Source organism: Elephantulus edwardii, unplaced genomic scaffold, assembly GCF_000299155.1.
Source record: "Elephantulus edwardii isolate Elephantulus edwardi_28Jun2011 unplaced genomic scaffold, EleEdw1.0 scaffold00127, whole genome shotgun sequence".
Taxonomy (NCBI): domain Eukaryota; kingdom Metazoa; phylum Chordata; class Mammalia; order Macroscelidea; family Macroscelididae; genus Elephantulus; species Elephantulus edwardii.
In genome coordinates this window covers 2172935-2185970 of record NW_006399877.1, presented here as the reverse complement: position 1 = coordinate 2185970, position 13036 = coordinate 2172935, and the positions used below count along the sequence as shown (strand labels likewise).

The window sequence follows — 13036 nt, the reverse complement described above, 5'->3', positions numbered from 1 at the left end:
GGACCTGTCCCCATCAACTACATCCAGAGAGCAAAACCAGCTCCCATCATGGCCTCCCCTGTTTCTGCATGTAATTCTGGTGATTCTAACATGCTTTTACTACTCTGCTGGACCCCAGATCTGCTGCAGTGAACACAAGATCTCTCAGAAACGTATTTATGGCTTTGGGGCTTATTAGGGAAGTTAACTGATGTGGCATTAGGATCAGAGGGAGACTCATCAACAGTTTGTGTTATTCAGATGACACAGCCTTGTTTGCTGATAACGAGGCCTTGAAGCACTTGTTGCAGATTATCAAATAATGCAGCCTTCAGCATGGATTGCATCTCAGTGTCAAGAAGACAAAGATTCTTAGCACTGGACTGACAGGCAACGTCATGATGGATGGAGAGGAGATTGAAACTCTCAAAAAAGTCATCTTACTTGGATCCTTAATCAACACCCTAGGTACCAGCAGTCAGGCAGTCAGGATGTGCCCTGCACTGGAAAAGTCTGCAGTTAGAGACCTCTCCAAGTTATTGAGGAGTAATTTTTGAGGCCTAAGGTGTGTCTGATTCAGGCCATGGTCTTTCTGGATCGCTTGTTGCGCATCTGAGAGCTGGACAGTGAAAAAGGATGATAGAAGAAGAGCTGATGCCTTTGAGCTGTGGTGTTGGAGAAGAGCTCTGGACATCTCATGGGCGGCCAGCAGGACAGATAGGAGAGGGTGCAGCCAGAGTGCTCTTTGGAGGCAAAGACAGTGAGGCTTCACCTCACATACTTCGGGAATGTTGCTGGAAGGGGCTGTTCCTTGGAGAGGGACGTGATGGTTGAGAAGGTGGAGGGTCGGCGAAGGGGAAGAAGACCCTCAACCAGGTGGATTGACATGGTGACTTCTGCTCTAGTGTGTCAGGAGGTGTGCGGGTGGTACCGGATCCGACGTGGTGCAGACTGTTCATGGGGTCACTGTGGGTCGTCCTCGACTCGCCGACACCTAACAACAGTACGGATGTTACCGGGCTACAGAGCCAGGTTGACAGCAGGAGACGTTCTCAGTCCAGACAACCTCTCTAGCCTGGTCTGCCGTTTGTCCTGCAGCCTCGCAGCTCAGTCAGCATCACACGGTGTCCCAGCCCTGCGGTTGCGGCCTCTTCCCTCAGTCCTCCAGCTTGGGCTGAGGCCTCTGGCTCTGGCTCCGGGGGCGCAGGCCCGGTCACTCTGTCTCCGCTGGTCCCTGGTTCTCTGCTGAGACTACTGCTGCTCTTGGGTACGTCCTGGTCCAGCTGCTGTAGGGACCTTAGACCTGAAGGGCTCACACTGCTTCTTCTTCCTTGTTGGTGCTGAGATTGTAAATTTCTGCTCTTGGAGCTACTAAATTTAAATTGGGTAGAACCACCCAATCCCGTTGTGGATAGACTTGTCATGTATGTGCTGTCAACTCACCTGTGACTCATAGCGACCCTATGTACAATAGCCCTAAACCATGCTCTATCCTGTGCCAGTCTTACTGCCTCTGACACACCTACCCCCATTACCCCAGTCACTGAATCAATCCATCTCATTGAGGGTCTTCCTCTCTTGCGCTGTCCCTTCACCCTCCCAAGCATGATGTCCCTCTGCAAGGACTCATCCCACCTTGCAACATGCCCAGAGTATGTCAGACAAAGTTTCAGAATCCTTGCCTCCAAGGAACAGCTTGGTCTCATCCGCTCTAGGATGAACCTGTTTGTTCTCCTAGCACTCCAAGGTATATTCTACACTCTTCTCCAGCACCACAGTTTGAAGGCATCAATTCGCCTTCTGTCATCCTTAGTCACTGTCCAGCCTTCTGATGCATAGCAAGTAATTGCAAAGACCATGGCCTGAATCATGTGCACTTTAGTCTGCAGCCTGACATCGTTGCTCTTCGAGGTCCCTGACAGTAGACTTTCCCAATGCAGTTCATCTTTTGATTTCCTGGCTGCTGGTACGATGAGTGTTGACTGTGGAGCCAAGCAGACTGAAGCTGTCAACAGTCTCAGTCTCTTCACCGTCTGTCCTGACGCTGCTGGTCGGCCCAGTGGTGAGAACTTGTTTTCCTGACAGAGTCACACTCTGTTTACAGGTTCCTGCCCAGCCATGGGACAAAGTCAGGGACATTGGCTTAGGAAAGCTATTTGAATAATAGACCTACTACTTCACGTGTCTTTGTGTGCTTTTGTGACTTGGTGGGTCCCTCTGGTGCCAATTAGGAAGGGTGCCACCCCCGTGGGCTCTGCAGTGCCGTGTGTGTACATGTGGGGCGTGTCTGGTTTGGACCTGTGTGCATGCTCATGGCCGTGTTTGTCGAGGTGCTTCTTGGGAGTCTGTGTAGGTTTGGGGTGTTTTGGGAGGTGGTCCTGGTCTCTCCTTTGCTGCCGCCGGGGGTGTGTAGGACTGTGTTGTGGACATGGACGCTCCGTGTAGCCTCTCGGCTGGGTCTCAGTGGTCTGCGTCTCCAGCTGGTACTGGCCGACAGCAGCTCCTGAGTTTGCACCGGTGTTGGAGGGGAGACTGAGCGAGGGCTCCTCCTGCTGACAGCGAGAGGTACTGTGGCCAGGGTCTAGCGGGCCTGGGACAGTCAGCATCACCGAGCTCTTAGCACGAGGCTGCCTGGGCGGCTGTCCAGTCCTCGGTGCTGCGCAGTCCTCGGGGCACTGTGCTGTCCTTGGGGTGCTGCCCAGTCCTCTGCTCAGTCCTCAGGGCACTGCCCAGTCCTCGGGGCGCTGCCCAGTCCTCGGGGCACTGTCCAGTCCTCTGCACAGTCCTCAGGGCGCTGTCCAGTCCTCGGGGCGCTGCCCAGTCCTTGGGATGCTGCCCAGTCCTCGGGGCGCTGTCCAATCCTCTGCACAGTCCTCAGGGCAATGTCCAGCCCTCGGGGCTCTGCCCAGTCCTCGGGGCGCTGTCCAGTCCTCTGGGCACTGTCCAGTCCTCGGTGCTGCGTAGTCCTCGGGGCGCTGTCCAGTCCTCGGGGCTCTGCCCAGCAGATGCTGGTGAGCCAGGTGTGACGTCACTCAAGTCAGTAGCCTTTGGGTTGCTGTCCAGCCCCTAGAGGGTTCCCGGGTCCCAGCACCTCAACGCTTCCTGGGGGACCTACGGCTGGTGTTGACTGTCGTGGGAGGGCCCCACGTCTGTTAGACACACTTGGAATGCTCAGGCCTCAGACACTGGTCCCGTAGGGCCACAGCGGCTGGGTGGGATGTGACACGCTCACCAGTTCTGAAGTGGGGATGGAGTGACAGTGCACTGGAACACACAAGCCACTGGGCACGTTTGAGGAGCGTTGGCTTTAATAACCGTCATGTTCTTTAATGTCCATTTCATGTCAGGGAGAAGGGAGCCTCGAGCCGATGATCCTCGTTCGGCTCCCGAGAAGGAACGTAGATCTTCCCACAGCAAAGCTAAGAAGGAGCACGCTGCGAAGCAGCTGGGTAAGACGAGGTGCGGGGCACGGCTGGGCGCGGATGTCCGAGACGGGCAGCCGGGGCTTCTGGTGACCCTCGAATAGGTCAGGCTCAGCACAGAGCATGTAGTCAGGGTGCAGCTGTGATGAGGGGCCCCTCCTGCTGGGCGGGGTCTGCCCTGACCACTGCCCTGGGTGTGGTTCTGAGCGGTGGGATTGCCCTCACAGCTGGGGTGTGCCTGCCGAGCCAACCAGTGTGACGGTGTTGTCCGTGTACACCCCTTTCCTTATTCTGCAGGTGTTAAAGCCCCCTCCTGAGGGTCCGGTCCAGAGAGAAAGGCAGGCAGTGCAAAAACTGGGGTGCACAGTATTAGGAATATGCAGACAGGGAAATAGGATGAGGGACTCTGAGGTCTAAGAAAAGGAAGTCTCTGCAGAGAATGGACCAGGGTATGAGTGGACAGGCAGATCCCAGGAACAGAGGCTCTGAGGGGGACAGGTGAGCTGGGGTAAGAAGTGATGGGAGGACACAGAGGCCCTGAGCTGGGGCAGGTGAGCTGGGACAGGATGTGACAGGTGGAGAACTGACCACTGGCAGGGCCCAGGTGGCATAGGACCATGGGGGCCTCGGGTGCAAGTGGAAGCATAGCCCGTAGCATGTGCCCGGTGGGCTGGAGACAGGACTTGGCCATGTTCAACGGGCTGAGTTGCAGCTGGGTGGAGTTTAGGTCGTAGTGGCCATGAGGGGAGTGGAGCAGCAGGAGGCTGAGACGACAGATCGGCTCCTGACTGACCGTCGGCCGTTAACAAGGAGAATGGAAGCCAAGTGCTGTTTCGGGGCTGTGCTGCTCCTAGGCAGTGTCCTGGCCCCTCACATGGGGCAGCCTTGGGCACAGCTGGTGGGGAGGCCCCGGCCGTGTCGGTATTGGATTTGGACTTCATGAGTTTGGGGCCGAGCAGCGTTCAGGTGGACAGTGGGATGGTGGGTCTGCACTTTGGGGTAATTTGAGTGAGTGAAGGCAATAGCAGGTGTGTGGGGCCCTTACGTTCCACAGTTTCTGGAGCACAAGGCAATGCTGCTGAGCTGACCCAGGGGTCTCCGGGAGTGCTGAGGAGGAGGGTGATGGTGGGAGGAGGAAGAATAGGAGAGGAAAGGAGGAGGGGGGAGCGGGGAGGAAGAGGAGGGGGGAGGAGCAGTGCAGGGCACGGGAGACAAGCCTACAGCCCGGTGAGAACTCGGAGAGAGGGTGTCCTGAGCGCCTGGAAAACAGGGACCCTGGAAGGAGGGGGCACCTGCAGAGGGGGAGGGGGTGTCCGTGGACACTTCTGTTGGTAGAGTCACCCTGAGTCTGAGGACTGACAGGATAGAGCCTGCTGGTGACCTCAACCCCTGTTCAGCCTCTCTATAAAGAACCCACCTTGCTAGCCGGTGCCATGTTTTAATGTGCTCTTAACTATTTTATGTCAGGAAGAAAGGAAGACAGTATTTCAGCTCAAGTTTTAGACCCGGTAGTCTCAGGATTAAATAACGAACCTGCTCAGGAAATGACAGCTTCAGACCTAGGTAAGAAAATACCTTCTCTACGCTCTGACCACTGTCAGATGAAGTGTTTAACTTCAGCAGAGCCCTGGGGGTTATTTTAACATTTCTTATTCCAAGCACTGGAACGCTCCCCAGGGTTGGAGGATGTACGGAAGGTTGAGATGAGTTGGTGCTTCATTTGTTAAGTTATGAAATGGAGAATGACTCCATGTGAACCCTTACGTGCATTTTTTGATATAGCTAATTTATCACTGAGGGGACCCCCGGCGGTGTGGTGGGAATGACTTAGTGGTCCTTCCCGTCCACTAACCGTTCCGCTAGAAGCTGGCAGTCTGCTCTCAATAAGATTTAGAGCTTTGGAAACTCGAGGGAGGGCTGCGTGGGTCAGAACAGACCTGATGCTCCTGGACAAGAGACTTGGCTCTTTGGCAGAAGGTCAGTGAGAGGGAGGAAGATGTCCAGTGAAGGGGACTGGCGCGGTGCTGCACGTGAGTTCGAGCACAGCAGAGACTAGGAGGCTGGACCAGGACCGGGCAGGCTTCGTTCTCTTCCCCTGCTGTGCAGACACCACAGAGGAGGTTTCCACACACGAGATTGGCTCTCCCAGAGCACTGAGCACCAGCCCCAAGAGGCTTGCTCGCTGGGTCATTTCTGGAAGGTCGCTGGGTGCTCCCGCGTGTGGGCCGACGGGCCTCGCTGCTCTCTGCAGGTCTCCGTGTCAGGGAGCCCCCAGCACGGGGAGCGGGTCCAGAGCACGTGCTCTGCTCTTTGTCTTCTTGGCCACACTGAGGCCTCAGGGAATCTTGCTTTTCATCAGAGAAGGACTATGATGAGGGTGTCACCCCACCATTATCATCTTGCAGCCCCTTGTTTATCAGGCCATGGGGAGTCATTATAAAACTTCCATGTTACAGCAGCACTCACAGTTCAGGGGACACAAGAGGGTCAGTAGAAGTGGGAACCAACTTGATGGTGCTCAACACCATTATTTTTACGTCTAATTCAAGACACTCTCTTCATTTTGCCACTGTAATCTTACTAATAGATGAGGTTGCTTTGATGGAGTTTCTATTTTTCCCTTTCTGATCTCCACTCTTTTGTGGTCTGTCTCAGAAGAAGGTATTTTAAGCACTTGGCTCAGGGTACGGTGAAGTCTGGGGTTAGGGCTGGCTGACCCGCAGCGCGGTGAGGGGGCTGTCCACGGTTAGTGAAGGCTGATGGGCAGCACTCTGAGGATGGATGATGTCCACGGTTAGAGGGTGCCGACGCCCAGCTCACTGAGCGCAGTGGGGAGTCAGAAGTGCTGCCCACGATCACGTGCAGCTGTGGCCTTGTGTGACTTGGCGCTGCGTTCTTCACCATTGTTAGTGTTCTGGCTGACAGCTGACCCTGTCGCCCGTGGGCCTGAGTCTTGTTCCCCTTGTGGTGACTGTGACTGGAGTGACAGCAAGTACCCCCAGTGTGTGCATCCGAGAACGCTCAACTCTGAGAGGGTATGTTCTCCTCCTTTGACGGCACCCAAGGCCTCACAGGCCCTCTGTGGGTGTTGGTCTCCGGCGTCACACCCACCTGTGACATTTCTGAGTCTGCTGTGGTCAGGGTGACTGGACACAGGGTGAACTGGCGCAGAGTGGCCCCTGACAGATGAATGCCTCTCACAGTGTGTGTGCACACTGTCCCGAGCCCATGATCTCCTCTGGTTCTGCACAAGTTCTCGGCTCTCTCAGTGTCCCTGTCCACAGGGGAGAGAGGAGGCCTTGAGGGGAAGGGGCAACCGTTGTCCCTACTGGGGACAAGACCACGTGTCCAGGTCGCGGGAACAGCAGAGTTTGCCAGCGGGGAGCCAGTCTGTGCATGGTGGGGTCCCTGAGTGTCACGTGCTGTCTTTGAGCGTTCACCTGTCTTGAGAGCGGGTGTGAGGAGACCCGGAACGTGACTGTTTTGTCCAGGATGGAAGTGCGCTGTACTTGGTTCAAGGGGCCCTGGTGGGGTTCACCCACTGACCTGGACGTTGACCATTCAGAACCCCCAGCCACTCTGCAGAGCAGCGGCCATCTGCTCCCATGGGCGTGATGGCCAGTTCCGCTCTGTCCTGCAGAGTCCCGATGAGCTGGAAGGCCCTTGATGACAATGGTGAGCTTTTCAAGGAGTCCTGGTGGTGCAGACATTAAGCATGTGTCTGCACATGAATTCTGCAGCTGGACCCTCATCCCCACCCCCTGCCACGCCGCATGATGAAGATGAGACTGTCTGCTTCTGTGTGACTCAGCCTTGGGCAGCCCGTGGGCAGGTCCACTCTGTCCTCTGAGGCCGCTGTGAATCGGAATCCTTTTGACAATAGTGGGTTTTGAGTTACTTCAGGGATCATAGAAGGAAAGAATCTCTCATTTTATTTTGCTGTGTAGTTTAAACTTTTTAAGCTCTGATGGCCTACTGGTAAAGAGCTGCGCTGGCAACCCAAAGGCACACAGTTCGAATCCATGCTGTTCCGTGGGAGAAAGAGAGGCATTCCCTTCCCATGTGATTTACTGCCTCAGAAAACCCACTAGAGAGTCAACTGTGGCTCAGTTCTGACTTGATGTACACAACAGCTACAATGATGACAGGAAATACAGAATAGCAGGAGGAATGGTGTTTTGAGCACCAGGCACCTCCCGTCTCACGTCCTAGCCCCGGCTCCCGGGTTCTAGCGTCTTCCCCTTGAGCTTCAGCTGTAGCTGTGGGTTTTATGAACCATCTCAGATTTTGTAGGCACCTCACCCCAGACCTCAGCCTGCAGCCCAGAAATAGAAAGGAGAGAAGAGACACATTTCTCTAGTAGCCACACAACCAACGTCACACCCAACAAAAATGACAGTACAAAACGACCCTATTTTTCCACAGCTAATGCGTGAGTGACGGTCCGCGCACACCTCACAGCCTTCCTGGTGCGGTGCCTTTGTGTTATAGCTGAGCTCTTCCCACGGGAGTGTCATATGCACAGAAATAGCCCTCTTCCCCGCTAGTAAACATTCCCCATTTCCCTGGCAAACAGCGACTTCTGGGGTGACGGTGGCTTGTCTGTGGACCGGTCCACCCCTGGGTTTTTCCCGTCTCCCTGTTCCCCCCACCTGCCTGTTGGCTCTTAGGTCTGGTGGCCTGACCCGAACCTGTGAGCATCTCCTGGCTTGGCTGACTCCATCTTTGTGTTGTTGTTCTGATGACCACGCATGGCGCACACAGCCACCTCTGGGTGCCACAAGGGAGGCTGGTGATCCCACGAGCGCTCAGCACCTCGGCATGGCGGTGTCTCTGCAGAGCTGGTGCCTGAAGCCACGGGGCTCCGACAGACAGAGACCTTCAGGAGGTGTCGTGTTGTCTTTGTATGAAGTGCTGTTAATAAATCAAGTTTTTGATAGTAGATTGATTCTGGGAGAAAAGACTCCTTTGGGCAGCTGTGAGAATTTGGAAAAACTGACTTCTCTAGCAGTTGTTTCCTTCTCTTACCCTATTTGCTTTTAAAAGAAAAGTGTTTGATTTTTTGGGGTATTTACTTTCTCTTTGTAAGCTCCGGAGTGTCAGTTTTGAGAGGTTTCATGTTGTCCAGAATGGCTCCCAGACCCGTTGGTATCAAGTCGGTTCTGACTCGCAGGGACCCTGGCCCGCAGTTCCCAGCCCTGCGGTCTTTACTAGCTGAGTGCCTCCGCTGTGTCCTGTGGAGCAGCTGATGGATTCGAAGCACAGACCTTTGTGTTCCTAGCCCAGCGCTTAGCCCTCTGGGCCGCCAGGGCCCCCTCTACGTGGCACTGGGTGAAGCTGGTTGTCTTCTCCTACTTTCCTGAAACTCCAGCCATTCCCAGCATCTCACTCCTGGCCTGGCTGTGATGGCGGCTTCTGAAGGAGAGAGACCATGGGGGCTGCTCTGCCTTTGCTCGAGTAGGGGCCCCTTCCCTTCTCCCCAGTCCCAGAGCCGGGCTGGGGGTGAGGTCAGGGCTCAGCTTGCCTGTTTTGCGGCATGTGCCGTGTGCCACGAAAGCCTTTCTGCCCAGTCTCCGGTGCAGCTTCCCTGCTGGTCACGGTGATTGGAGAGGCAATTCACAGAACAGATTGACTCTGCATGTGGCACTCGCCCCCATTTTACTCTGCAGCACGCCCCCCCTCCTCCCCATGTCTCCCTCGCCCCCGCCCCTTTCCCTGCCCCCCAGCCCCCCGAGCTCCTCTCATGGTCCCTTTTGCACTGTCCGTGTTAGGAACGAGGGAAGCCCTCATGAATTCAGCTAGCCTTTTAGATGACAGCACCACTTGTCTGTGGCGTGACAGTGTCGAGCTCGAACAGGCGGCGAGGCATAAAGGTAAGGGGCCGACCTTCCCCCAGCCTGGAGGACAGTGGGCAGTGCGCAGGGAGGGGCTGGCCCCAGGCCCCCTGGCTCTGCTGCGCGTGTGGAGTCCATCTGCTTGTGCCCCTGCCAGGGAGCCTGGAGCGGCACCAGGGTCATGTGTGGTCAGCCCTGTCTGCTCCCTGCTTTGTGGGCCTGGGGGCTCCCGTGCAGCAGGACTGTGCCCCAGGTGTCTGCTCCCACTGTGGGGGCCTGGACGCCCCAGCCCACCTTCTGCAGCACTAACAGTGCTTTCAGTCTGTTTGCTGTGGGTCCCAGAATAGCCCAGTGTCTGGGGCCCCGGCCACTTCAGGTGGAGGTGACCAAGGGCCAGTGATGAGAGAAGTGCCGTAGAGAAGCCCAGTGCTTGTTGGACTCACGTGGACAAGGGTGGATAGGCCCGCCCTCTGTGCGTGTGTTCTCGTGCACACACGGATGCCTCCACCATACTCATAGCTTGTGTGCTTGTGGACACGTGCGGATGCCCCTGTCTGTTCTGCATGTGCTCCGCTCTGCATATGTTCGTGGACACGTGCAGATGCCCCTGTCTGCTCTGTGTGTGCTCATGGACACGTGAGGATGCCCTCGTCCACTCTGTGAGTGCTCATGTGGACATGTGTGGATGTGTCCGCTCTCCATGTGATCACGTCGATGAGTGTGGACAGCCCCTCCTGCTCTGCATGTGGTCATGTGGACACACACAGGTTGGCTCTTGTGTAGACGTGTGTGTCTATTTTGAAAGAGTAACAAAGATTTTCCCTTCAAGTTTTGAGTATACCCTGAGAGTGCTGCCATTTATATTGTGACAGTTTGTGACTTCAGAGCAGCTAGGGGTGGACCGTTTCGTTGATCCGTGAACAGAGGATCAGAACACTGACCTGCCTGTGCCGTCCTCGCTGTCTCTGACGTTCCTGAGCCAATGGCTGCAGTCACTCTGTTGATCCATCTTGTTAGGGGCCTTCTTCGCCTTCACCTCTGCCTTTCCCAGCTTCCTCCCCTAACAACATGCCCAGCATGTCTGTCACCAAGTCCATACTTTCCAACTACTATTCCTTCTTCCTCTAATTCTGATGCCACATTCCTCCTCATACAGCCCAGCCTCCCGAATGATCTGTTCTGCATATAGACTGAAAAGGTATGGAGACAGAAAACATCTCTAGTGACACCCTTCCCGATTTTGAACCATGCAGTGCTTCCTTCTTTGTTCTGACGACTGCCTCCTGGTCCAAGTGTAGGTTTTGCATAAACACGATCAAGCATTCTCAGATGCCCGTTCTTCTCCAAGTCAGCCACAGTTTGTTGTGATCCATACAGTCAAATGCTTTTGCATAGTCAGTGAAACACAGATAGACATTCCTCTGCTGTTCTGCTTTCAGCCAAGATCTATCTACTATTATAATATCCCTAGTACCACGGCCTCTTCTAAATGCAGCCTGCACATCTGGTAGTTCTCTGATGACGTGCTGTTCCAGTCATTTTTGGATTGTTTTCAGCAGAATCTTGCTTGCATGTGATATTAACGATATTGTTTGATAATTTCTGCACTCTGTTGGGTCGCCTTTCTTTGGAATGGCATCAAATTTAACAGCTTTAGTTTGCTTGGCTCCACAATCAACATACTTGGTACCAGCAGCCAGGAAATCAAGAGATGAGTTGCATTGGCAAAGTTGGTGTCAGGGACCTCTCTAGAGTACTGAAGAGCAATGACATCAGTCTGGAAACTAAGGTGTGCCTGATCCAGGCCGTAGTCTTTGCAATTGCTTGCTATGCATCAGAGAGCTGGACAATGACCAGGGATGATAGAGAGTTGATGTCTTTGAGCTGTGGTGCTGGAGAAGATTGTTGACTATACCATGGACTACTAAGAAAACAAACAGATTAGTCCTAGAGAGGGTGAAGCCAGGCTGCTCCTTGGTGTCAAGGTTTCTGAGGCTTCATTTGACATACTTTGGACATGTTGCAAGGTGGGACTGGTCCTTGGAGAGGGACATCATGTTTGGGAGGGTGGAGGGTTGGGGATAGAGAGGAAGAGCGTCGATGAGATGGATTGACCCAGTGACTGGGGTAATGGGGGTAGGTGTGTCAGAGACAGTCAAGTTAGCACAGGATAGAGCAGGTGTCAGGGTTGTTGTACATAGGGTTGCTGTGAGTCAAAGGTTAATCGATGGCACATAACAACAAACAACAAATTCCTTTTTCACTTTTCCTAATTTTTACATTCTCTTCACCAGTTATCATTAACACATCTTGATTGCATGTTAGGTCAATTTCGGACTGCAAGATTTGGTAAAAATTTTTAATTTCTTTCTCTTTGGCTGTGTATATAGGAGTATATATTTGAATAATAGTCATATTAACGGGTCTTCCTTATATGTGTGTGGATAATATCCAACCAGTCACAGTATTGCTGTCTGGCCAATGGATTAGAAAAGATCTATATTTGTTCCCATTCCCAAGAAAAGTGTTCCAACAGGATGTGGAAACTATTGAACAATATCATTAATATTGCATGCGAGCAAAATCCTGCTGAAGATCATTAAAAAAATGGCTAGAACAACACATAGATAGGGAACTGCCAGAATTCAAGTAGGATTCAGAAAAGGCCGAGGCACCAAGGATATCGTGCTGATGCCAGATGGGTCCTGGCTGAAAGTAAAGAATACCAGAAGAATGTCCATTCATGCTTTATTGACTATGCAAAGGCATTTGACTGCGTGGATCAAAGCAAATTATGGCTGACATTGAGGAGAATGGGAATCCCAGAGAACTTAATTGTACTCCTGCGGAACCTACGTCTGGACAAGGAGGCTGTTGTGTGGACAGAGCAGGGGAATACTGCATGGTTTAAAATAAAGAAGGAAGTGTGTCAGGCTTACATTCTCTTTCCATACCTAGTCAGTCTGTATGCTGAGCACATTGTTAAAGAAACTGGGTTCTGTGAAGAGGAGTGTGTCATCAGGACCGGAGGGAGACTCATCAATACGTGTTAGAGCAGATGACACAACCTTGTTTGATGGAAGTGAGAAGGATTTGAAGCACTTGTTGCAGAAGATCAAGGAATGCAGCCTTCAGTATGGATTGCATCTCAGTGTTAAGAAAACAAAGATACTTACACCTGGACTTATAGGTAACATTATAATAATGGAGAAGAGATTGAAACTGTCACCAACTTCATTTTATTTGGTTCCACAGTTAACACCTTTGGTACCAGCAGTCAGGAGATAAGAAGATGCATTGCACTGGGAAAGTCTGTAGTTAGGGGCCTCTTCAAATTATTGATGAGTTTGAGGGCTAAGGTGTGTCTGACTCAGGCCATGTTTTTTTTGCTCACTTGCTAGGCATCTGAAAGCGGGAGAGTGAATAAGAATGACAGAGGAAGAATTGATGCCTCTGAGCTGTGGTGTTGGAGAAGAGCACTGCACATCCCATAGACTGCCAGCAGAACAGATCTGTCTTGGAGAGGGTGCAGCCAGACTGCTCTTTGGAGGCAAGAATGATGAAGCTTCGCCTCACATACTTCAGGCATGTTGTTAGGAGGGGCTATTCCTTGGAGAAGGACATGATATTGGGAAGGGTGTAGGGTCGGCGAAGGAGAGAAAGACCCTCAACCAGGTGGACTGACATGGTGACTGCTGCAGTGGGCTCTCGTGTGTCAGGAAGTGTGAGGATGGCACAGGACAGGAAGGGGTTCAGATCTCCTGTTCAGAGGGTCGCTATAAATTGTACTTGACTTGGTGG

At 53.2% G+C, this 13036-nt stretch overlaps 1 protein-coding gene across 1 annotated transcript in view; it reads left to right on the top strand.

Annotated features, from left to right (window-relative positions):
• Nucleotides 1-13036, top strand: part of TRAF3IP1 (TNF receptor-associated factor 3 interacting protein 1) — a 54138-nt gene that overhangs the window by 14699 nt on the left and 26403 nt on the right. Inside the window, exons 8-9 of the mRNA XM_006893507.1 lie at nucleotides 4869-4964; nucleotides 9173-9274. Of these exons, the coding sequence (XP_006893569.1) occupies nucleotides 4869-4964; nucleotides 9173-9274 (198 nt within the window). The remainder of the gene's footprint in view (nucleotides 1-4868; nucleotides 4965-9172; nucleotides 9275-13036) is intronic.